Below are 25,417 nucleotides of genomic sequence, written 5' to 3'. Positions count from 1 at the left end.
GGTGGAAGATGCCTTCCTCTCTCTTCTCCCTCCCTTTTTTAACTCTTACTTCTTTGGGGATGGGCTAGTGACCTAAAGGATATGCCTTCCCTCTTTTGCTTGATGAACCTATTTTTCCTACTTCTGGGAGATAATGACTCTCCCCACCCCACTGCTCAGTAGATGAGATGGTTCATTTACATATAGAAACCTCTTCTCAAGGTCAGATGGGATCAAGTTTTTCTTTCCATAATGAATGTAATAGCACTCCTACTATGTCATCTTTGAGACATATTTGTCAACTATGTACTTCCTGTCCATGATCAAGGAGTTTTCTGCTCCTTTAACTATCAGACCATGGAGACTTTCTACCCCTAAAACTGTTTACCCTTATGGATATGACAGTCTGTTTATACTGGAAGGAATTTGGCCTGTCAGGAAACCCTGAGTTCCAGATCTTTCTTTGCCACTAACTTAGCTTTATGACCTTGGGTCATAGACCCTTTAGGTTTTTATTTTTCATTAGTAAGGTGAAACATTTGGATTAGTTGATTTCTCAGGTTTCTTCCAGCTCACACTTCTAAAATTCTAAACTTCTGGCCAAGTGGCATTCTAGTTCCTCATTTTTAAATTGTGTATCAACTCATTACTTGCCCTGGTTGGGTTAAACCTTTTTTTTGAGTTTCTGTTACAGTTTTAACTGCCCAAACTGGGGCTGAAATTGTTCTACCTAGGAGAGAATGGCCTAATTCTAGTTTCCCAGTCATAGTTTATTCCCTATTAACCTAGGGCTGATGGGGAAGCTATTTTTTTATGCCCCTTTGTTATCTCGATATGCTTCTTATGTCCCTTGAACTTTCCCTCTGTTTGTCTGGTCTTGTTTTCTGAGTCTAGTAGCCTATTGCTTAATAAATGTTTATTGATTGATTGACATAGATAATATGATCATTTTTTTTTTTGTGATCCATCTGTTCCCCTTCCCTACTTTGACTTTTCCTAGATTGGGCTCCCTTCTTTGAGAGTAGGTCTTTTTATACAGAGTGGAATGCACTTGCCCTTCATGCTCCCATTACTGAGGTCACGTGGTTTTTGCTCAGAGACCTGATTGGATCTTGCTGTTCTTCTGGTATGCATGGCATCACTAGGCCTTGTCCATTTTCACTTCTTACTAGGACTGGTTTCTCCTAATTTATTTTAATACTATATCGTGTAGCCTTGTAAAATTATATAGAAACTATGCTGGGTTTTTGTTGTTGTTTACTGTAGTCTGTAATGTGGAGGAAAAAAAAATTAAAATTCCTTCTAACTGCTTGGGTATACATTTTGGGTCATTTAGGCAAGTGCTGTCTGGAAGGCGTAGTTAACATTTTGAGTATCAGCAACGTGCCAGGTATTATATAGAACACAAAACTAGACATGGTGGGCAACTCTTTAACCTTTTCTTTGTTGCTAAGTCAGATGCTTTCCTCCAGAATATAGGAAACAGTTTCCTGTTTTCTTTCTCTCTCTTAAGAGTAACTCTCGCTGTGGTTACTTTAGAATAGTAGTAGTATTCTTCTCATACTTAACTGTTTCCTTGGTGAAGCAAGACTGTGTCCTTTCTCCATGTAATATGTTACTTGACCATTTTTCTTTTTAAAGTGGTTGATAGTGATATGCTTTTCATTTTGTCTTTCTGTCACATAGATAATTCTGTGAGATGTCCTGCCCCTTTCAGGGTGACTTGCCTTTTGTGGTACGTAGTAGTGAAATTTCCATTCACTTCCGTTCTTCATTTCCTGAGTGAACTCACCTTCCTCTTTTCTCAGTCTTCCTCCTCTCCTGTGCTTACTTCCCCTACCTATTAGGCTTGAGAAAGCTACTTTCCACCTATTCTCTGTCTTAAAAGGACATAAGAAAGGTTTCAAAAAGCACAAAAAGGATTCACATTGTTGCCCCTCATCATTATAATTATCATCAGAAACTATTGAGTCTTTGCTTTTATCATAGCCTTTCTGCCATTCATTGCTACCGCTGTGCAGGACAATGTTATTTTTCTTCTGTTCCCTAAAGATAGTTTACATCCTATTTCATCGACTTATGAGACATAGGGCATAAAGTAGAATTTGTATCCTGATCACTCTCCTCTGGATCTCTTTGAATGGGACCTAGGAAATGTATTCACTGTAACTTAGGTAGCCTACTTCTTATCTTGCTGTCTTGATGAGGTTAGACTGCGGACACCAATGATTCTTATTAATCATAGGACCCAGATTAACTCCTTAGAATCACAGAATCAGAAAGGATTTCAGAAATTGTCTCAATCTACGAACCCCCTTTGGTTTGCCTTCTGTTGTCTTGCATGTGAGAGGATGGGGTCCTTTCTTCTGACTTAACTTTGTAGATTGCAATTCTCTTTTCAGGCCTTTGCTTAGTGGGTTGGTTTTGAAGGCTTGGAGATGAAGAGGAAGGAAAAGGGATAGAAATACTGCTGTCCTTGTTTGACCACCTTAAGAAGTGGGTGGGAACTATGTAGTCTTCTGTTTCCCCATTCCAGATTACACATTGTATAGACCACATTTCCTGATCATTTTTCTTAATTCATCAGAGCTCAGGACATAGGTTTATCATAGGTACCATGGTTACTTTTCTGAAGATTGAGAGCAGAAGGAATGTGTCAGAAACTTTGGTTCTCTCATGATATGTTACTAAAAAGAATGGGTGAAATCTAGGTGCTGCTCCTCTATTCTGTCATTTGCTGAGGAAAGGCAGGCCGAATTTCTTCCTGAATATTGACAATGGACAGACTGGCCCCAAATTCTTGTACATGATGAGCCAGGTGAGGGGTTGTCTCTGTTGTCTGAATACCAGCCAAAGGGATCCTTTCCTGCATATCTCTGCCTCAAACTCCATTGTAGAGAGAAACTATAGATCTTCTTGAGGAATATATTTATCAATATATTTTCCCCCCTTTCTGAGCTATTGTACACCCTGACTTTTATTTTTTTTACTTAATTTCCCTGATTATTAATAGATTATGCATCCCACTGCAGTAAGAGATCAAGGATAGGTCCAAATTATATCCTGTTTCATTATCCATTTTAAGGACTTCCCACTTTCAACCAATCATATATGCCTTACTGTGAAAGATCTGTCATTCTGTTATAGCTTTCACATTCATTTCAAACCCACGTGCTCTTGCCAGTGATGAGATGTATTTGCATGTACTGATAATCTCTAATCTGTTAACTCAGTAGGAAAAGGATGATAATGTATTTTTTTTTTTTTGAAGTTCACTATATGGGGGAAAGATTTGACTCTTCCTGGAACAGTGAACAAAGAACAACTTTCTCATATTTGGTAATGGGCAGTTGTGAGATAGATTTGCCTTTTGGTCACCTTGATTTCTGAGGTACAGTTTATAGCATTGTAAATAGGGAGATAGAAGGGAACCCAAGCAGTCTTCACATTCTGCCCTTTTGGTTTTTACAGATGAGGAAATAGAGGCCTATTGGGGTTAAACTGCTTCCCTAGGGTCACACAGTAGTGATGGGCAGAGCCAGCATATACCTCTAGGTCATCTGATTCCAAATTTAATAATCTTTCCACTATACCATGATTTCTATTTATATTTAAAGCTGTCTGTATATAAGTGTAAGCATGCATAAGCATATATGTGCATATGTACAATTGTGCATAGATATACATAATATACATAAATACATAAATGTAATTATGGCTGCATGTATATCTATTTTTTGCCTTGCAAGAAATGTTTACAAAGACATATTTCTCCCATTTAGTAGATGTCTGGTGAGAAAGGGGTTGATGAGTGCCAATAACCCCTTAACCCATCCTTCCTCTAAACTAAAAAAAACAAAACAAACAAAACAAAATATGCCAAAACTTTCCTAGAAAATACATTGATAAGGGATAGTTTGCTTCTTCTTGCCTATCAGTTCAGAGTACACGGAAGGTAGATAGACACCCCGTCACTTGTTGGGTACATATTCTCTCATTTTAGTTGATGTGGGCAAAAGGCCAGTGTTCATTGATGGTTGTACCTTTCCCATATTTCCCTAAGTGCTACCTCAAGTTGCAACTGTAGGCAGTTACTTAAAAATATATTGATAAAACCACCTGCTGTGCATTTTTCCTCCTCCTTTCTTCCTATCACTATAGCATTATCTACTACCATGTCTCCTTGTAATAATAATAATAATAATAATAATAATAATAATAATAATAATAATAATAATAGTGAATAGATACATCCTCACTCTCAAATTTAGGACCTCTGAAGCTGATATGGGCCCTTGGAGGTCATTTAGTCTAACCCCTCCAACATTCCCAAGGAGGATGTTTGAGATTGGAGAATCAGATAGCAAATCCCTAAGATGATTACATTATGAGTCATGAAAGTAGCATTCTCTAGTATTTAGCTTATGAGTTACTGAGAGTGAATTTACATCCTTAACCAAATCTGGTTTGTATAGAAATTAGAAGCCAGTTATGCAAATTCATTTTACCTTCTAAAGTTCATGTGTAACAAGATATATATGTATAATGCATACATGTATATATGTGCATATACACATGTGTATGTATGCATGCATACATGCATACATATGCTTATACATACATACATAGATATATTTATATATCTATGTATGTATATATATGTATGTATAAATACTCGCCCCCCAAAAAGTCATCATATATGGCTAGGGTAATTTTTTGCTCAAAAAAGTAAATTTTTTTTTTTTTGGTTAAAGATGCTATCTTTATTACTATTCCAGTGCAAAGTACGATTACCTTAAACAGTGGTAAAGAGACATCAGCTTCATTAATTGTTTTTCAAAATAGCCTTATTCAGACTTTTAAACATTTTTTTTAAACTCTGAAAGCTGCTTTTGAAATCGACCCCTGTACTATATGAGGCAGGAGGCAGTATATTATGGCCTACCCCAACTCCCTTCTGAAGTTTGACTTAAGTATGTGACCTTAGACAAGCTAGGGACTTGGCTTCTTTTTAAATTATTATCTATTAAGTTAGTAATGGGATTCATCTGCCTTGATGGAGAGGATTTCCACATCATGGACATCACAGATCCTGACTTGACATGTACCCTCTAGAGATTTAGAAAGAATATGTCCCATTGGTATTTTGGAGCTTCTTGTGATCTCAGATGATACTATTTTTAAAAAAATGTTAGGTACAGTGGGGAAAATTGATTTATTATGGAAATATCTTAGTGTAATATAAAACAAAGTCATCCTGAAGACAAATAGGATTGTCTTAAGATGTTTTAAGACTTTTGCTCCTTTTTTAAGCTACCATTTTTTTTATATGTAAAGAACGTTCCCAAAAGGTGGTGGGGATGGGTTTGGGAAGATAATTTCACATTAACAGACTTATTATTTTAATATGTTTAGTTACTTTAAAAGTAATTTTTATAAAATAATTTTTTAAACAAGAAAAGTGCAAACTTTGACAAAAGTTCCACAGCCCAGACCATTATTTTAACAAAACTGAAGATTCAAGATAGGAATTTTTATTGCAAATCCACAAGGGGGTAGTGATGTACTATCAAAGATATTTGTGGTAGAAGTGTTAGATGATCTCTTTTAAACACTTTAGATTTACAGATAAAACTGGCATATTTGCATTTTAACTTAATAAGATCTTCTTTTAAAAATGTTCATTGACAAAATTGTTTATTTCTTAATTCTTTTCCTAAACTCTTCCCCTCCTCCCACTCCTTTCTTCCCATTTTGGGTAAATAGCCATTTTTCCTCTTGAAGTGGTTAAGAAGAGAAAGCATCCTCACAGTTTTGTTCATTTGAGAGATTAGTAACTTAAGGGGAGGATTTTTTTCTTAATGGAAATGAAATACTTTTAAATTTTTAGGAAAAAAAGTTTGGACTTACAGATTTAATGTAAGCTTCTTGGGTTCTAGGGAAAATTATTTTAAGAAATTTTATCTGGATTTTGCAGAAATATCAGTTCAACCAAAACATACAAACTGACCTGGCTCCCCAGAAAACTTTAATTAGTAAATCACATTTTTACAATCTTTTCTTTATTTACATGATTCATTAAGTTTATTCTTTCTCCTACAGATTCTCCTGGTCCCTGAGTCCCCCTTATTTATTGATATATATATACACACATATATATATGTATATATGTATGTATATACATGTATATCTATCTAATCTATCTATCTATCTATCTATCTATCTATCTATCTATCTATCTATCTACCTACCTACCTACCTACCTACCCACTTTTATGACTTCAGAATTGTTTAAGTGGTTTGAATGTAACAAGAAAGCCTGATATTTTTGAGGGGAGAGGGTGGGGGACAAGTGCTGGTAGTTGTGACTGCAGATGGGGAGTAAGCCAAGCCAGTATGAAGAGAAACAGAGATGTCTGGCTCTTGGTTGTTTTTTTGAGATGGGGGAATAGGAAGAACATTTTATAGGGAAGAAATGTCTTGATTATTTGAAGGAACTAATTTTAAATGGATTTTATATTATTAGGAAATTGTGTTAATAGTTAGACAACATACATTAACCAGTTCAGTTGCCTTGGGAGTGGGGTTAGACAGAAAATTTTCTTGTGTTCTAGTCAGTCCTTTGATGGGGGGAATAGCAAATGCAGCTTTTGTCCAAAGACCTCCCCCTTGCCCCATTCCTTATTCTTGGGCAAAGCTCTTCTTTTTCATCTCCTTTAGTAAATGACTTTAGTGATTTAATATCCCAGAAGATAGACTGTTTTTCTTATACTCCTCTGAGCTCTGTTGGGAGCAGGACTATGACGTCAGCTCTTTCATTCATGAATTCTTGTTTGATATTCCTAAATCTCTTTTTAATCTTGTCTTCATGAGTGAAGATTTGGCATTTCAATACTTCATTTGAACATCAGTAAGCCCATAATACATTAATGATAAAAGGTAAAACAAAAGATAAGATCTTGAAATTTTATTTAGGATTGTGATTGCACAGTTTGCTCAGCTGTAATTTGGATGATTCCTGTCCTAGAGAGCTTCTAATTTTAAAAAAAGTAAATTGTTTAATTATCTTTGAAATTCTTTTATAGTAGAAGAGGACTGGACTTGGAGTCGGGAAGTTGGCCTTGCAATCCTGACTGTGACAAACGGATTAGATGTGAGCTGGGGCAAACCATTTTAAGAGTCTGAACTTAAGTTTCTGTCTGGAAAACGGACATCTTAGCTGTAATACCTCCCTCCCAGGGTAGTTGTGAAGGAAGCGCAAAGCAGTAGATAAATGGAAATTGTTGCTGCTGCTCACCTTCATCCACGGATTGAGCTATGTTGTGACTATTTTACAACGAAATTTTCTGCAGTGCATCACTGTGCTTTGTAACAGCACTTTTCCCATAGAAACTGGCTTCTTACTTTCCATTAGACTGGATTGTACAACTTTATTTAAGAGAGATTAAGCTTTAGTAGTTAATATGCTTTTGGAATAAATCTGAATTTTAAGCCTTAAGATAATTTAACAGTGTTTCATAACTTCTGTTTCAAAATTTGAGGGTTAACTAGTTAGTATGGTCTCTTGTGTTTACTTTTGGTTTCATATAGCTCTGATCATTCAAGCAGCTGTTGCCTCAAATCTCACTTCTAGTGAGGTCATTGCTTTTTGTCATTAAGGCTGTGGAAGCAGTCCCTGGAAGAATTTGCCTTCGGAGTTTTCCTCTGAAGGGCCAATTTTGAGGCTGAGTCTGGTATACTGCATTTTCTGGGCCTCTTGTAGTTGATGGATGGTGGTGAGCTTTCTCAAACTTCATTTTCTCTGCCTTTTTTTTGGGGCGGGGTATGTTGGCTTTCCTAGACATTTATTTCACCTTCTAACAAAATAAGTTGTATTTAGGAATGAATAGTTTAAGTAATTTAGTTTCATCATTTTAGTGAAGTCATTATTTCTGATTAGATAGATGATGATTCATGATGTAGTTGTCTTGACAACTATACTTTCATTTTTGTGATGACTTTTTTGCGTGTTTTCTTTTAATAAAGTTTTTTCAACTCAAATTCTACACATAAAGATACTGTCAGACTTCTGATAGTTAATATCTCATATATGATATAACTAGTTAATTTTTTTTCCATTAAGGCCACATTAATGTCTCTGTGGATTTATTTTATTTTCAACTGATTAACTAGTTCAGAAAGCTGAGGAACATGAGACTATTTAGATTTATTCTTTAAAATACTTATACTTAATGAAGTTCATTGAGGCATTCCATTTCTTTATTTACAGAATTTTAGAAGGAGTCATGTAAAAATTTCACTACTTGAGCATTTGAAATTGACTCTTGAAAATTTTAAAATTTAAAAATAATTTATTCCCCAAAATAAGCCATTTTCTCAGTAACTGGGGAAATGGAGATGGTAATAATGCTGATCAGAGGAGAGGCCTTCCTTTGGAAAAACTGTACAAATTAGACTGACTTAGAAAAACAAAGTGGGCTTTTATCAACTTTGTGAAAGCTAGAGCAGGAGCAGCATCCCTCTGACTTGGGGCCTTGGTGCTCTGTTGTGAAGGTGAAGGGGCTAGAAGAAATTTAGTCAAACTGAGGACATAAGAAATCCTCCAGAACTATTGGATGACTTTCTCATTGGTCTTTCTAGGCAAAGAATGCCAGGCCTTTTATCAAGGCTGTTTGGTTTCAGAATGGTTGATGTGATAGGAAAGTACACAGGGGGGTGAGGTTGGCCTTGATTTTTTTTTTTTTGGTTGCCCCAAGCAGCTCCCTATTGCACACAGTAGGGATTCACTTCATTTTGTGGAGTGCCTGTTTTCTTCTATTGCTTTTATATTCCTCTCAGAAATACTCTGTTGACCCTCTGACCTTGTTCTTTCCAGAACTCTTTTCCATCTTAAAAGTCAGTGGAAGATAGGGTTTAATATATGTATTTTTACTTCATAGCCAGTTTAGCTAAAATGCAACCATACTGAATAACTTTATTGTTTCCTTTTTAGAGACTTTACTTCAGGTCAGGATTAAAAAGTGCTGACTAGAATACTGTAAGAGAAATTTGAACTATTGATGCAATTGTGTCCCTATTCTGAATGATAAACAGAAGGCTTAATTTTTCTGATCTGTTGGTTTATCATCATTCCCTAGCACTACATTAACTTAGATTTTTATTTTAAACCTCAGCATTGTTAAAGGAAGCTCAGAAGCAAGCAAGCATTCTATTTGCTTGGTTGTTTGCCTTAACTCATTTGAACAAAGAAAGTTCTTAACATTTGTTAAATTTGGGAAACTAGAAAAGATAGAAAAATACTAGGTAAACAAAGAAAAACGACAGTTTTGGGAGTACATCAAGCATTCCCATTTCCAAATAGAAGGTTCTTTTTTGAACTATTTTAAATTGATTGGCACTATAATTATTAAAATATATTGATTATAGATAGTTCATAAGAGATACTTTTCTTATTTGGAAACATGTTAGAGAATTTATCTGGGTCTGGTGAACTAATCTTTTAGTTTAAAGTGTAGTGGAAGGGGCAGCTAGGTGGCGTAGTGGATAAAGCACCGGCCCTGGAATCAGGAGTACCTGGGTTCAAATCCGGTCTCAGACACTTAATAATTACCTAGCTGTGTGGCCTTGGGCAAGCCACTTAACCCCGTTTGCCTTGCAAAAACCTAAAAATAAAAATAAAACAAACAAACAAAAAAACCTAAAAAAAAAGACTAAAAAAAAATAAAGTGTAGTGGATAGAATCCTGAACTCAGAAGTAAGAAGATTTGGATTTCAATCCTGCTTCTGATTCTTTTCTGGAATTAAGATGTTTTCCTTAACTGTAAAATGGATTTAATAGATTGTGGAAGCTGAACAGGCTTGTTGTGAGTTGTAGATGAAATAGTATTTTTTTTTTTTGTTTTTGTTTTTGCAAAGCAGTGGGGCTGAGTGACTTGCCCAAGGTCACACAGCTAAGTAATTATTAAGTGTCTGAGTAAGGATTTGAACTCAGGTCTTCCTGAATCCAGCACTGGTGCTCTATCCACTTGCACCACCTAGTTGCTAGAAATAGCATTTTTTTTTTGCAAGGCAAACGGGGTTAAGTGGCTTGCCCAAGGCCACACAGCTAGGTAATTATTAAGTGTCTGAGACCGGATTTGAACCCAGGTACTCCTGACTCCAGGGCCGGTGCTTTATCCACTACGCCACCTAGCAGCCCCTTGGAGATAGCATGTTAAACAGTTTTGCAAACCTTACTGTGCTAGCATTCTTATCAGATAGTAACTTCTTCTCTTCATGGTTTTTAATGATATCCTTACTTTGAGTGCTTGGTGTTCTAAATTTATATATGAAGATTTATGTCAGAACTCACCCTTCGGGCTTCTGTGGCACCACCACTGTTCTTAGTCTTTTTATCACTCACCAAAGATATGTTCTGTATGATGCTGAGGAGTTAGTTGGTACAAAAGGTTCTCTAGTTGATTGACTCTGGTATGACTTAGTGGTCCCTGCCAGCTGAAGAACTTGGCAGAATTCCACCAAGCTTATGATAAAGGTCTTTCCTTCATTTATTTATAGTGATGGAATTGATTATGTTTAAAATTCACCCAATATTTACTAATATAAAGCCCTTGAGATAAAAAAGGCAAAAATTGAAACATTTCTTGCCCTCTAGAAAACTATATTTTACTGGAAGGAAGGGTTGTACCATATATACCTAGATAAGGAAATGTAATGTCAAAAAAAAGCCAGAAGGAAGTACTTGATTTTATCAGATAACTATATTCCTCATTTAGTGGACCTAAAGTAGTACAAATAGGTTCCAAATTCACAATTTAATTAAATCCAGCAAATATTTGTTAATGCTTATGTGTGCATGGTGCACTGTATTGGGTGTGGTAAATACAAAGACAAAAACTGTATTTTTATCTTTTTCGGGAAGGAATATAGCATGTATGCAAATAAGTAATGATAAAAATCATTCAAAGCATTTTGTAAGGGAAGAGATTTAACAACTTTGGGGAGAGGAATTAGAAGACCTCCTGTAGGAGCAAACACCTGAGCTGTGTTATACAAGGAAGAAATGAGGAGACAATGCATTTCAGATTTGTGCAGAGGCATGCAGATGGAAGAAGGAAGGTTGCAGAGGGGAGCAGTTAGCTGACCTTCTGAAGGCTTCCCAAACTGGATCTGATTATTCTAAATGAACCTTTTGGCTTTTAATAGAAAGGTGAATATTGCTTTGCCTAAAGTGAATTTTCTAATTTAGAAACTTGGAACATATCTACCGATACCTTATCTTTGACCCTATTGACAATTTTGGAGATACTAAATAGGTATGAGTAAGTAGTTGTGTTGCATTTTCCATATACCTTTTTTTTTTCCTGAAAGTACTACAGTTAGTTGCAATTGGGATCACTGCCTTCAGTAAGTGATGAAAAGTTATGGAATGATGCTTTTTCTTTAAAAACCTTTTACAGAACACCTTTTGAATCAGTGTATTGTGTTTTGTTAGTCTACTTGAAAATTTATACTATTGAATTATAAATTAAGTGTGATTTTTTTTAAGTACTATAATATTTGGGTATGCTTTTTATGTACTTGGACACATTCATTCAGCAGAGCATGGAATTCCTAATGGGTTACTAAGGGAAATAAGGATACTTTGCAGGTGGAGAACAACCATGTTTTTCCATAGTAATCAGTAATCCTCTGAGAGAGAATACTGGCGTTAGGAAAGGCCTTTGGTAAACTGTTAAGTGTAATGCTGGAGAAATGAACAGCTAGAAAACTATTATTGTCATCAACAACAACACTATTTTAAAAAAGAATTCTCATTTGGCCATAATATTTCAGTAATTTTTTTTTTATTGACATGGATTACTTCTGCTGATGCTGACCCTTAAGTGCTTTATGAATGGATGACCTTTGAAATGCTCTGGCCAAAAATGTCATCACCATGTTGCTGAAACTACCCTTGTGATGAATGTTTTTTAATATAAATATGTTGGGTTTTGAACAGTGGACAGTATAGTCTCTGTGTCTAAACTCCAGATCTTTTTAGTTGGGCTGGCCTGACCTGCCAGAGTTTCCACTCTTCTGAGATGACAGGATTGGATTTTTTTTTTTCACACCAGGATGAACCATTGGAATACAATCTTAGTGAAGAATTTAACATAAATATTTTGAAGTATATCTCATGTTTATGAAATTAAATAGTAAACAGTTGGGGGGAAAGAAACCTGCTAGATGGACCATAGTTCTAACTTAGGCATGGTTTTTCTTATGTTGAATTTCAGACTGAAAAAAATTTAGTTTTAAAGAAGATATTATTTTGGCTTCATTTTTTTATTGTAACTAATTCCTCTCGAGGTTTGTTCATTCAGCAAACATTTACTAGAGACCAACATTGCTCTAGGGGCTGAAGATCAGGACTTGTAGCTTTGGTTAGAATCTGCAAGTGCTGTCAGCAGATGGAAGAGATGACTATAAAACACAGTCACAAGAACTACAAAAGCTTGGTATGCTGGGGTTATTTAGGGTGGGATGGGGGCGTGTGCATAGTCATAGTAAGCAGGAATAGACACAGAATCTCAGAATTAGAAGGTAATGCTGTTGGCCTGCCCTGAAAAGCTGCTGCCAGCAAAGGAGGAGGCCTGCTCTCTTTTGTGGTAGGCCACCTCTCTTTGAATAGCTCGAATTATATTGTTTCTTAATTTGAACCTAAATCTCCCTTTCTGCAACATACTCAATGCTTCTAGTTATATTCTAATTATAGATGTCTTACATTTGATAGTCCTTCAAATAGTTTGGAAGACTTGTTAGCCATGTGCCTTCCTGGAGAAGAGAGGCTTCTTTTCTCCAGGTTCTTAACTTGCTACCAGACTATCTTGGGATGATTTTGCTTTCAGCTTTAATAGATCATATTTAATAGTTCCTGAGTATGATCTATTATGTCATAGAGAAGTTGAGATCTGTGTTGCTGAACAATTATAAAATGGCTAGACCCTAAAGTATTGAGCTAAGAGGGCAAATAGATTTTCCTGGAGATCCAACTATTGCCTATCCTTGCTGTATCTTCCTTGGAAATACAGACACTGTAAATAGTTATTGAATTATGAATCTTTGTTATAAATGTGCAAAAGTGCCAGACCATTGATGATATTGTGATTAATATCTAGAAAGGGTAGTATTTTTCATCATTAAAACAAATCATTTTAAATTCACATTAGAGTACTCCCTTAGTGAATTAATTAAACATTACTTCCTAGGTGATAAGTGATTTAATATACAATTACTTTCTGTGTAGACATTTTAGAACATGATATAAACTGTTTTGTGCTCTACACTGGCTACTTTTTGACTTCTGAATTCAGTTTCAGGTGTTGAACTCAATCTGTAAGCCTCAAATAGTTTGTGCCTCAGGTTAACAAAAACCAAAACAAACAATTATTCTTATCATGACATCAGTAAAAGCACCTGACTTTTAAGTTAAAATTCCTGCCAAATACATCTGACTGGCAGTCTCCTAAAGATGACTGTAGCTCATCCTGATGTGAAGGGATCAGATATATACCTCATTTTCTTTGACTTTGTGTGGATGCTTTAATTATGTATGTTTCTCTTGTGTTATTGGAGTAACATTTAAGTTTCTTAGATTAGAGAGGCACTTTGGGAAAACACTTTTTATTTCTAGTGCGTCTTTTCACGTTGTTTTAGTTGACAGTTTGTGTACTTAAGAAAGAATAGAGAACTATGCTTAGGGTAATTTCTTTTTTGGAGTGCTCCTAATACTCCTCCTTTGACAGGTGTGTTCCTGCAGCCCTGCCTAGGACAAGCCTGTTGCTGTAAGCCTGCCCCATGGGTTCGGGTTCTAACAGAGGACCGGAGTGTTAGATCTCCTGTTGCCTCATCTCACCTCTTGATGAGTATGTCTTACTATTGCTTTATTGTCTGAGCATCTGATGGACAACTCTCTCTCCTTTCTCATAAAACTGTACTGAAAATTGCTGTTATCTACTTTTCTAGGTTGTTCTCCTATCTAGACATTAGGTGTGATCCATACCATCCCATGAGGACAAATCTTGCCCTTCCTTGCTCCATGATTTGGACCGGGAGGTTGGGCAGTGACTCAGAGAAGCAGCAGGAGTTGAGAAAGGAGAAGGCTCTATTAGTTAAGATTTAAAATAATAAAACTGGAAATTCATCTTATCAGTCCCACTCTTTAGACCAAGGCAAATGATGTGGAGGCCATTCTCCCTCCTTTTAAAAAAAATTTATTAAGGCAATGAGGTTCAGTGACTTGCCCAAGATCAGACAGCGAGGTAATTATTATCTGAGGTTGGATTTGAACTCAGGTCCTCCTACTTCTAGAGCCTGTATTTTATCCACTGCACCACCTAACTGCCCCCTCCTTCCTTCTTATGTTTCTTTTTGGACTTCTTTTCTCCTTGAAAGGATAACAAATTAAACTTTGGATGAGGGATGGGCAGCTTGGCCTAGAGAGAACTAGATTCAAGTCTGGTCTCAGACATACTGACTGCATGACCTTGGAGTGCATTTTCTTTTTACTGTTTCCCCATTTGGCTTTTCCTGACAGGTAATAGAATAGTTTGCCATTTCCTTCTCCACCTTATTTTACAGATGAGGAAACTGAGGCAAACAAGATCAAATTAACTTGTCCAGAGTCATATAGTTAATATCTGAGGCCAGATCTTGACTCCATACCCAGAGCTCTATGCACCTATGGCACCACCTTGCTGTCCCTTATAAGGCTTAGATTTAGATAAAGTCCTGGTTAGTGTTGTTAGAGAGTTTCTTCACCAAGGAATTCTCTATGTCCCTGAAATTACAGAGGGATGGCTATGTAGGAAGGCAGTGAGGTGTGATGATAGGAAAGGAGGTCTGGTTTGGGGTGGCCAGGTCAGATAATGACCGCATCATTTATTACCCATGGGATTTTGATCAAATTTTCCTCTCACCCTTCATTTCCATTAAAAATAGTGATGATTTACTTAATATTACTAGACTCCTAAAGTTGTTGATAAGAAAATATATTTTAAATTTTGAAGTTAGAGAAGCACATTATTTTTGCCCATGTCCTCTGTCCCTATACATGTTTCCTATGGTTTGAATCTTGTATTTTCCTAAAGATTGTGGGCAATCATTAATAGAATTGTATTACTTTAGAAAGGCAGATTTAGTTCTATAATCTCTTTTTTAAATTTTAAAAATTTGTTTAAGGGACAGTTAAGTATTTTAGGCAAAACTGGTACAGTAAAAGTACTTTGACTATTGGGTTATGTTCTAAGTTTCGATTAGTTTCCATTATGTGTAATGGATGACTAAGGGATTTCAAGGAAGTAATTTAACTGATGACACAGAATATCATGTCACCTAAATTCTTCCAATATATCACTTCTAATTGGTAAAATTAATCCTTTGCAATTCACTGTGGCCTCTTCTGACCTTTATGTAACAAAATATGTGTATCTCCAATTGACTCTAAAAGGTAATATAAAGAGAGTTAGGTCTTAATCATAGTTGAAAAGAACACTACAGGTCGCTTTTGTCATGTTACTGCTCTGCAAAATAATGTATTGTCTACCACATAATTTCTTCTTTCACATATTTATTGAATTCCTTCTTAGGGGACAGGACATTGTGTCCATAAAATAGCTACCACTTGATAAATTTCAATTAATTGAACTTTTGAGGGATATGAATGAAGATGAGTAAAAAATGATCTCTGCCCTCATTGAGTTTACATTCTGGTTGAGGAAGTGAAACGAATCCACCAGATAACTCAAATATAAGACAGTCTGATTAGCGATCTAAAAAGGTGTGGAAATTCAGAAGAAGGAACTCTTTAAAAGTTTTAAGGAAGGCTTCATAGTGTAAGTGGTGATAAAGTGAAAAAGAAATTGAAAGAAACTTATGCTTGCCATGGGCCCATGCTTAGAGGATAGGTAGGAGTGGAATTGGCTTTTGAGGGTTTCTCTTATCTGACCCAGCCCTCTCATGCCACTTTCCTGGTGCTCCTGACAATGTCCTCTCCATGTTTGTTTGCCAGATGATTTTGATTATTCCTTCAGGATCACATACATGTTTTCTGCACCATGCTCTTCACCTGGTGGGGGACTCCCTCTTAATTCTGATATGATACTTTTAAAACTTAAGTGAATATAGAGAGAAGCCAGAGAATCTTTTAGTTAGATTCTTATTTTGTAAAGGTCAGATTACTACCCAACAAAGAATTAAAGGTTTTGTCTGCTCCATGAAATCTTTTTGGATTATTCCAGTTTACAGTGACTTCTGTTTCAAAAGTCTTTAACACTGAAATGTGTTGTGCACAATTTGAGTCTTTATTCTTTGTTGTTCACTAATTGCTATATGTGGGTTTTTCTGTGTTCCTAGCTACTCTTGGCTTCGAGAGTCTTTATATTTTTATATTTTTTCATTTAGTCGCTATTTCCAGCATAGTGTTGGAAACATGCAAGCGCTTAGTCAATGTTAGATCAGTTGATTTTAGTGAGTCTAATAGCATCCACCCTCTCCCCCCCAAAAAAGAAAAAAAAGTCCTAGAGAAAATAAAATCAAGAGAAAAAGGCAATTGACAGGGTCAGAGGCTGCAGAGGTCAAGAAGGATGAGGTTTGAGGAAAAAGACTTTAACCTGACATTGATAATGATGTTTGTCCTTTGTTCTTGAAGAAGACCATGACATTCACATGAATTGGATTTGTGTGAAGGGGGGCTGTGCTAGGTCACCAACCTCACTTTCTCCTCCGGAGCCATATGGGTCCAATGGCCAGATATGAATCAGGATGACTGGAAATGGCCCTGGATGGGAGGCAATCAGGGTTTAGTGACATAATGAAGGTCACACAGCTAGTGTCAGGCCCTCCTGACTCCAGGTACTCTACCTACTAGAGGATGGGAAATGGAGGCACTTGTTTTAGATGATTTTCTCTAAGAGTTCAGCCACAAAAAGGGAGGGGTGTTGCTAGACAATAGTTAGGGGGGTGTTTTGGGAGGATAGAGGAGGTGTAGATAGAGAGGGAGCCAATAGATAAGGAAACAAAGAAGATTAAGTGAGAGGGGGGATAAGATAGAAGGGGCAGGCTACAGAGAATGCAGATTGGCTCACTTGGGTGTGTAGAAACGAGTGGGCCTTGGCAAAAGGCTACCTAATCATGTGAGCCAGGGTTGAAGAAGGAGAGAGAAGTAGAAGGCATTGGAGTGATGTGGGAGAGATAAGTGTTGGATTTGTGGAGTCAGGGCAATAGATAGACTAGAAAATGTTAAGTAAGCTTTGAATATGTGCAGCTCTTTTATATCATAAAATTTCAGGTTTCAATTCCGAAACCACATTACATTAAGATGTTGCATTAATGTGGTAAGTAAGTAGACTTGTGCCGACAACTATCACTAATTTATAAGAAGTCAGAATATTGCTGACTTTATTTCAACTACTTTCTTTATACAGGTCCTAGGCTTCTGTATGAAGTCCAAGTTCTAAGACTTTGGGGAAACCCTGTATTTGCAATTCTTACAGTCCCCTGAAGAAGAAGCTAAACAACTTTTAAAAAAAGTTGATCATAGAAAAACTTTATTAAAAAGATAATGATAGAAGTCCTTGATCTTAGAACACACACACACACACACACACACACACAAAAACCCTATTCATTTCTCTCCAGTAGGGAGTAACCTTTCTTTTCTGAGAAGCTTCCCTTGGGATTATCTGTAAGAAAGTGACTGTATTCACATATTCATTCAAATGACCACCCTTCTAAATTTCAGATTCACATCACCTCTTATACTATTGGAGAGCTTTCTTATTGGTGCCCCTACCTTTAGTCTTGGTCAGCTCAGTGGTGCAGTCGATAGAGTACTAGGTGTGGAGTCAGGAAGACTCATCTTGAGTAGTTTAAATCTGTTCTCAGACACTTACTAGTTGTGTGACCCTGGGCAACTTATTTAACCCTATTTGCCTCTATTTTCTTATCTGTGAAATGAACTGGAAAAGAAAATGGCAAATCACTCTGATATCTTTGCCAAGAAAACCCCAAGTGGGGTCATGAAAAGTTGGATATGACTGAAAAAAAATTTCAAATACCAAACAAAACTTTAGTCTCTTCCCACAGCAGTTCCTCTTCTAGTGATTTTGTGATTTTCCTAAGTACATGTATTACCATACATTACCATTACCATACCATGCCTCTCCCCTTTATAGTAAAATCCATTGTTTTCCAATTATCTCTAGGATCAAATATAAACTTCTGTTCTGTTCACAACTTGGCCCATCCTCCCTTGCCAGTCTCATTACACATTACTCTCCTCCCACCAAGGGTCGAATGATGGATAGAATGTTGGGTCTCTCTGTTCCCTGACCCTTGCTGATTGTCTAATCCTGAGCAGATCACATCACTTGTCTGCCTGACTTTCCTCAGCTATGAAAGAAAGATAGCACTTAGGGTTTAAAAATTACTTTGTAAAGCCCCTGGGGCAGTGCCTGGCAGTTGTAGGGGTTTAGTAAATCCTTGTTTCCCATAAAATAATATTTCCTAAAGAGTGATCTTAGAACCTAGGTTGCTTCCATATTTCGTGGAAATATTCCCTCAGGTCCTGAAAATAATTTTAATTTACAATAATGGACTGGAGGAGCATGGCTTGCTATAAGAGGTAGGAACATAAGGGATAAGTTGATAGTAAAGAAGTAGTAATCATTGTAGTAGCATCATTCAGGTTATCAGTGGTGCCCAGGTACTATTTTTAAAGCTCCTTAAAAAAATTGGTTGGCAGACTTAAGAAAAGGAATTAAAAATAGCAAGGGGAGGTCTATAGAGTTTAGTCATGTTTAGTATCCATTTGATTAATTCATAAAAATTATTAGTTATAATTAAGGAAATATTAAGTTTGTAAACAATAAGAACATAAGTTAGTGGCTAACAATTAACTTTGAACAAATGAAATATCTCTGAGTGATTCTAAATGTAAGGTTTATACAAGAGGGTGAGATATGGAGAAAAACCTAGAATTTTTATTCTATATTAGAGTAAGTTAACCAAGCTAATTAGCATGTTCTTAGAACTTAAAGATAATCAGGCAGCAAGTCTCAAAGAAATGTAATAATTTTCTGTATTTTTTCTGTTTTTATTTCATTAGGTTTCCATGAGAATTTGTGAATGTTTAATTTCATTTAAATGAAGTTTAATAGTAGCTAAATTTCAGAAACAACACTAGGCAACTTGAAAGAAGTGATTTTTTTTTTTACTTCCTTAACTTATGAAGTGCCTATAGTCTTAGAATACTTATGAAATATTTTTGATGGAGGCGGTGGACTTATGGTTATTTGTATGAGGAAGCCTCCAAATTTCATTTCTATGCTAGCATCAGGAATATTGTTTGTATTTTTTTAATTTAAAAGAGATTTTTAAAATTTTATTTTATTTTCTTCATTGATCAAAAATCTGTTTTTCTGTTTTTTTACCAGCTTACATCTTCTCTACTGAGGAAAAAAGAAAAACAAAACCCTGTAATCAATATGCATAGTGAAGCAAAACAAATTCCTGAATTGGCCTTGTCCAAAAAATATATAAATCTTATTCTGTACCTCTGGCTCATTGGGTAGTGTGATTGATAATTAGTTTTCTGGGCTTATTGGTATTATGTTAATTAGAATTCTTTCAAAATTGTCTTTATGTTGTTGATATTATTATTAACCAGCTAGTCAGTAAGCATTTATTAGATACCTACTGTGTGCCAGCCACTATGATTCAGGGATAAAAGAAAGGTAAAAGACAGTCTTTGTTCTCAAGGAAATAATCAGCCAAGGAAAGACAGTAGAATGGGGGGGAGAGCCTCAGAAAAGTTTCTTGTAAAAGGTGAGATTTTATCTGAAGGAAGGCAGGGAAGCCGAGAAGCAGAGATGAGGAAGGAGAGCATTCAAGGTCTTTGAAGGCCCAATGCTTGAGGTGGTAGAAGTTAGAAGCATATTCATTTACACTGTGACATAGTTAGACCTGTATTTTAAAAATAAACTCATTTTTACAATTGATTGAAGGATGGAAAGTTTGTAATATAAGTTTTTCTTCTGATTCTCCTCACTTGACTTTGCATCAGTTCATACAAGACTTTCGAGATTTCTCAGAGTTTGTCCCTTCTGTTGGTTTGGCAAATTGTAAATTTTATTTCATTTATATAGCAAAATTTGTTTAGCTGTTCTGTAGTTGATAAGCTTTTGGTTTCCAGCTCTTTGTCACTACAGAAAAGAGTTACTATAAATATTTTTCGTATACAGAGGTAGTTTTCCTGTCTCTGTAATCTCTTTGATATTTGGACACAGTTTATTAACTTTGGGGGCATAGTTCCAAAATGCTTTCCAGAATGGGTGGAGCAACTTACAGCTCCACCACAATGTATTCATGGACTTGTTTTCTCCTAGCCTGCCAACATTTATCATTTTCCTTTTGTGTGGAGTGGAGTTTCCATTTCTCTAATTATTAGTGATTTGGAACATTTTCACAAGTTAGTGATATTTTGGACTTCTTTCCTCTGAAAACTACTTTTTCATATATCCTTTGACCATTTATCAGTTGGGAAATGTCTCTTTTCTTTATAAATTTGAATAAGTTCCTTGTATTTCTAGGGATATTTTCAATATTACATTCTGTATTAAATATGCTTAAGAAGTTATTGCACAGAACAAAAACATAAGACTTAAGTCCCAGGCATTAAAAAGAATTAGCATTTAAAATTGTGTGATAGAAACCATCATTATAGCAACATACAAATTAATATATACTGAAGTGGGATGTAGAAAGGGGATTTTTATATGAAGCCTCATATCTCTAATGAGTATATAACTTTTGAGTATATAACTTCAACATATAACTTTTTAAAATTAAATTGTTTTTGTTTTGATGTTTTCTGTTTCTTACATAACCAGTGTCCCATGCATCCTTCCCCCTTTAAAGACCTATTCCAGGTCACAAATCATTTATTTTTAGAGTAGGAAAAAAAGTCAACACATCTGATTGATATGTTGAGAAAGTCTGAAAACATGCACAATGGTGTAACATGTTTGGACATGAAGGGCTATGTTGGGGATGTCTTTTTTCTTTTGAGTTCTGTTTGAGTGATATACCATTTTAAAGTTTAATTTCCATGTATATTGTTGTAGTTAATAAGTTTTTGACACTGTTTCACTCTATCCATTTTCATTTTTTTGGATTTTTGCAAGGCAGTGGTGTTAAGTGACTTGTTCAAGCTAAGTAAGTATTAAGTGTCTGAGGGAAGATTTGAACTCAGGCCCTCCTGACTCCAGGGTGGATTCTCTATCAACTATGCCTCCATGTTTCTTTGTAATCATCACACATAATTTCTTACAGAGAGGTGGTATATCATTACATTCATATGTCATTTCCTTATTGATAGGCATATACTTATTTCCAATTCTTCTTTATCACAAAAAAGTGCTGCTATGAATATTTTGGAGCATATAGGATCTTTTTTTCTTATCACTGACCTCAGAGGGCCCAGTAATTGTTTATAGGAGTTTCTGGTTCAAAAGGGATGAACATTTTAGTCACTTTATTTACAAATTTCAAATTACTTTCCAAAATGGGTTGTACTGTTTCTTAAATCTAGCAGCAATATAGTAGCCTGTCTAACCACAACCTCTCCAACATTGACTGTTGCTAGTTTTTGTTGTTTTTTTTCTATTTGTGGGATGTGAAGAGAAACCTTAGGGTTGTTTAGATTTTTGTCTTTTAATTAGTTGGAGAAATCTTTTATGTGGTTGTGAGTACTTTATAGTTCTTTTGAGAATTGTGTGACCATTTATCAATTTGGGAATGGCTATTTTTATATAAATATATCTGTTAATTGTCATATGTTAGATATCAAACCCTTTATAGAGAAATTTGATAGATTTTTTTTCATTTGACTTCCTCCCTTATCTTCAATGCATTAATGTCTGTAGAAGCTTTTCAATTTCAAGTAATCAAAGTTACCTGTTTTATCTTTTGTAATTGCTTCTATCTCCTGTTTGAGAAGATTTCTCCTTCCCCTTGCTGTGAGAGATATATGGCCTATTTCTCTTCCAATATTTTAATAGTATAATCATTAGTATTAAGGTTACTTATCTGTTTGGGATGTATTGTGGATTATGGTATATGATTTTGATTCAAACTTAATTTCTGTCAGACTACTTAAAAATTATTTTCATATTTTAATTTGTACTTTTGTTATTTTGCTTTTTAAAAATTTCCCTGTACTTCAGAATGGATCTCATAGTAATAGGCATTTATTTGACACATTTTAAAGAAAACTATTGTTAAACTACCTCGCTAATCTTGGAAAGCTTCTTGCATTATAGGAAAGAGTATTTATCAGGTGCCTCTTAACTCCTTGGTGTGGTGTCAGGTATAAGGAAGGAGTTGAAGATGATCTTCAGTCAGGATTAAAAAGTGGAGTTGGCAGACAGATTAATTTTAGAGAACACAGTTTAATGGAAACAGCACTAGATTTGACTATGGTTTTGATTCTTTTGCTTTCCTGCTGTGTAATTGTATTCAAGTTTCTTGAGTATTCTTGGGCCTCAGTTCTTTCTCATCTGTAAAATGAATATAATAATATCTATCTACTCTTAACTCGTGAGATTGTTGTGAGGATCAAAAGCTTTAATGGATGTGAAGTCTCTGAAAAATACAGTTTACTAATGAGATAAAAGTAGTATTTTGATAATATTGAAGGCAGGGATTTTTGTCTATATCTCTGGCACTGAGTGCAGTGACTTGAACTTAATAATGGGCACTTAATAAAATGGTTGTTGATTGATTATTTGATAAGTATATTTTTTTCTTTTTTCAAATATATTTTTTCCAATTGCTTATAAATTTTTTTGCAGTAGCTTTTAAAAATTTTGATTTCCAAATTCTCTCCTTCCTTTTTTTCTCTTTCCCCTCATTGAGAAGGCAAGCAGTTTTCTGTAGATTAAACATGTGCAGTCATGTAAAACATATTTCTATATTGGTCATGTTGTGAAGGAAAACACAGATCAAAAAAAGCAACCCAAGAAAAGTAAAGTAAAAAAAGGTATGTTTTGATCTGCCTTGAGGCTCCAGCTATTCTTTCTCTGAAAATGGGATAGCATTTTTTATCATAAGTCCTTTGGAATTGTCTTGGATCATTGCATTGCTGAGAATAGCTAAGTTATTTACAGTTGATTATAATATTGCTGTTATTGGTTCTGTTTCTGCTCATTTCCCTTTACATCAATTCATGTAAGTCTTTGCAGGTTTTTCTGAGAGCGTCCTGTTTATCACAGTCTCCTATAGCATAACTTGTTCAATCATTACCCAGTTAAAGGGTATTCCTTCAGGTTCAACTTTCCTGCCATTCTACAGGGCAAGAAAGATATTTCTATTCCCAACTGAGTGTATTTCCTTTTTGGGCCAATTCTGATGAGAGTAAGGTTCAAGCATACCCCTCCTCCTCTATACCCCCTCTTGCCCTCTGTTGTAAAAACTCTTTTAATACCTCTTTTATGTGAGATAATGAATCCCTTTCTACTTTTTCTTTTCCCCATTTACCAGTACATTCCTCTTTCTCACTCCTTAATTTTATTAGATATGATTGCATTATATTCAACTCACATCCATGCCTCTCTATATATACTCCTTTTAATTGCTCTAATAATGATAAAGTTCTTAGGAATTACATGTATTATCTTCTTCCTATATTGGAATGTAAATAATTTAACCTTATTGAATCTCTTCTCTTTCTTGAATACCATTTTATGTTTCTCTTGGGTCTTATATTTGAAAGTCAAATTTTTTATTCAGCTATAATAGTCTTTTCTTCAGGTATACTTCAGAGTCCTTTATTTCAATACATGCTTACTTTTTTCTTCTTGAAGGATTATACATAGTTTTCCTGGGGAGACGATTGTTGGTTGAAATCCTGTTTTCTTTGCCCTCCAGAATATCACATTCCAAGCCCTCCACTCCTTTAAGGGAAACTACTAAATCTTGTATCTGGAATTTGGCTATAATATTCCTGGGAGTTTCCATTTTGAGATCTCTTTCAGGAGCTTATTGGTAGTTCTTTATATTTCTATTTGCCCTCTGGTTCTAGAATATCAGGCCAATTAAATTTGGTAATTTCTTGAATGATGTCTCAACTCTTATTTTGATCATGGCTTTCAGGTAGTCTAATAATTCTTAAAATGATCTCTCTTTAATCTCCTTTCTGATGAGATATTTGATATTTTTATTTTTCATTCTTTTGACTTTGTTTTCTTGTTTCTTGTTGTCTTATAGAGTCATTAGTTTCCATTTTCCCACTTAAGGAATTATTTTCTTCAGTGAGTTTTTTATACCTTGTTCATTTTGGTCATTTCTACTTTTTTAAGGAGTTTTCTTCAGTGAATTTTTTCTAAATCTTTTTTCCATTTGGTCAGTTTGCTTTGTTTTTTTAAAGCTTTATTTTATTTTACTTCTAATTACATACAAAGGTAGTTTTCGATATCCATCCATTTGTAAGTTTATGAGTTTCCAGATTTTTCTATCACCCTCTCTTCCCCCCTCTCCATAGCAGTGAGCAATCTGTTAAAAGTTGTACATGAACAATCGTATGTAATATATTTCCATATTAATCATATGGTGAAAGAGGAACTCAAACAGGGGGGAAAACCATGAGAAAGAAAGAAAATACATAAAAGAAATTTTAAAACATGAACACAGTATGCTTTGCTCTGCATTCAGACTCCATTTATTTTTTTCTGGATAAGAATGTCATTTTTTTTAGTTTTTTTTTGCAAGGCAAATGGGGTTAAGTGACTTGCCCAAGGCCACACAGAAGAATGTCATTTTCTATAACAGATCTCTCAATTGTTTTTGACCTGTGTTGAGAGGAACTGTTCATCCAGTTGATCTCTTTCACTATGTTGCCCTTAATGTGTTATTACTTTATTTCTGTTCTTTCTTCACTCAGTTTCAGTACAAGCAAGTCCTCTCATGCTTTTCTAAAGTCTGGCTGTTCATGATTTCTTACAGAACAGTGGTAGGTACTCCATAACTTTCATATACTGGAACTTGTTTAGCCATTCCAAATTTTGCTTTTTTTTTTTTAAATTTTTTTAAATTGTTTTTTTATTAAAGATATTATTTGAGTTTTACAATTTCCCCCCATCTTACTTCCCTCCCCCCACCCCCAAGGAAAGCAATCTGTCAGTCTTTACTTTGTTTCCATGTTGTACATTGATCCAAATTGAGTGTGATGAGAGAGAAATCATATCCTTAAGGAAGAGACAAGAAGTCTAAAAGGTAACAAGATCAGACAATAAGATATCATTTTTTCCCCCTAAATTAAAGGGAATAGTCCTTGAACTTTGTTCAAACTCCACAGCTCTTTCTCTGGATACAGATGGCACTCTCCTTTGCAGACAGCCCA

General features: G+C 35.3%; 1 protein-coding gene across 4 annotated transcripts in view; it reads left to right on the top strand.

Moving 5' to 3' along the window:
* The window catches only part of LOC141509213 (calmodulin-binding transcription activator 1-like), an 849,778-nt gene that overhangs the window by 3,525 nt on the left and 820,836 nt on the right, over positions 1–25,417 (top strand). For 2 of the 4 annotated variants that reach the window (XM_074218572.1, XM_074218574.1), the window contains exon 2: positions 13,767–13,886. The exons of the other annotated variants lie outside the window; for them this stretch is intronic. In XM_074218572.1, coding sequence (XP_074074673.1) covers positions 13,767–13,886 — 120 coding nt within the window. The remainder of the gene's footprint in view (positions 1–13,766; positions 13,887–25,417) is intronic. 4 annotated transcript variants of the gene reach the window in all.

The sequence above is a fragment of the Macrotis lagotis genome, chromosome 1, assembly GCF_037893015.1.
Source record: "Macrotis lagotis isolate mMagLag1 chromosome 1, bilby.v1.9.chrom.fasta, whole genome shotgun sequence".
NCBI lineage: Eukaryota > Metazoa > Chordata > Mammalia > Peramelemorphia > Peramelidae > Macrotis > Macrotis lagotis.
This window is presented reverse-complemented; position numbering and strand designations above follow the sequence as displayed.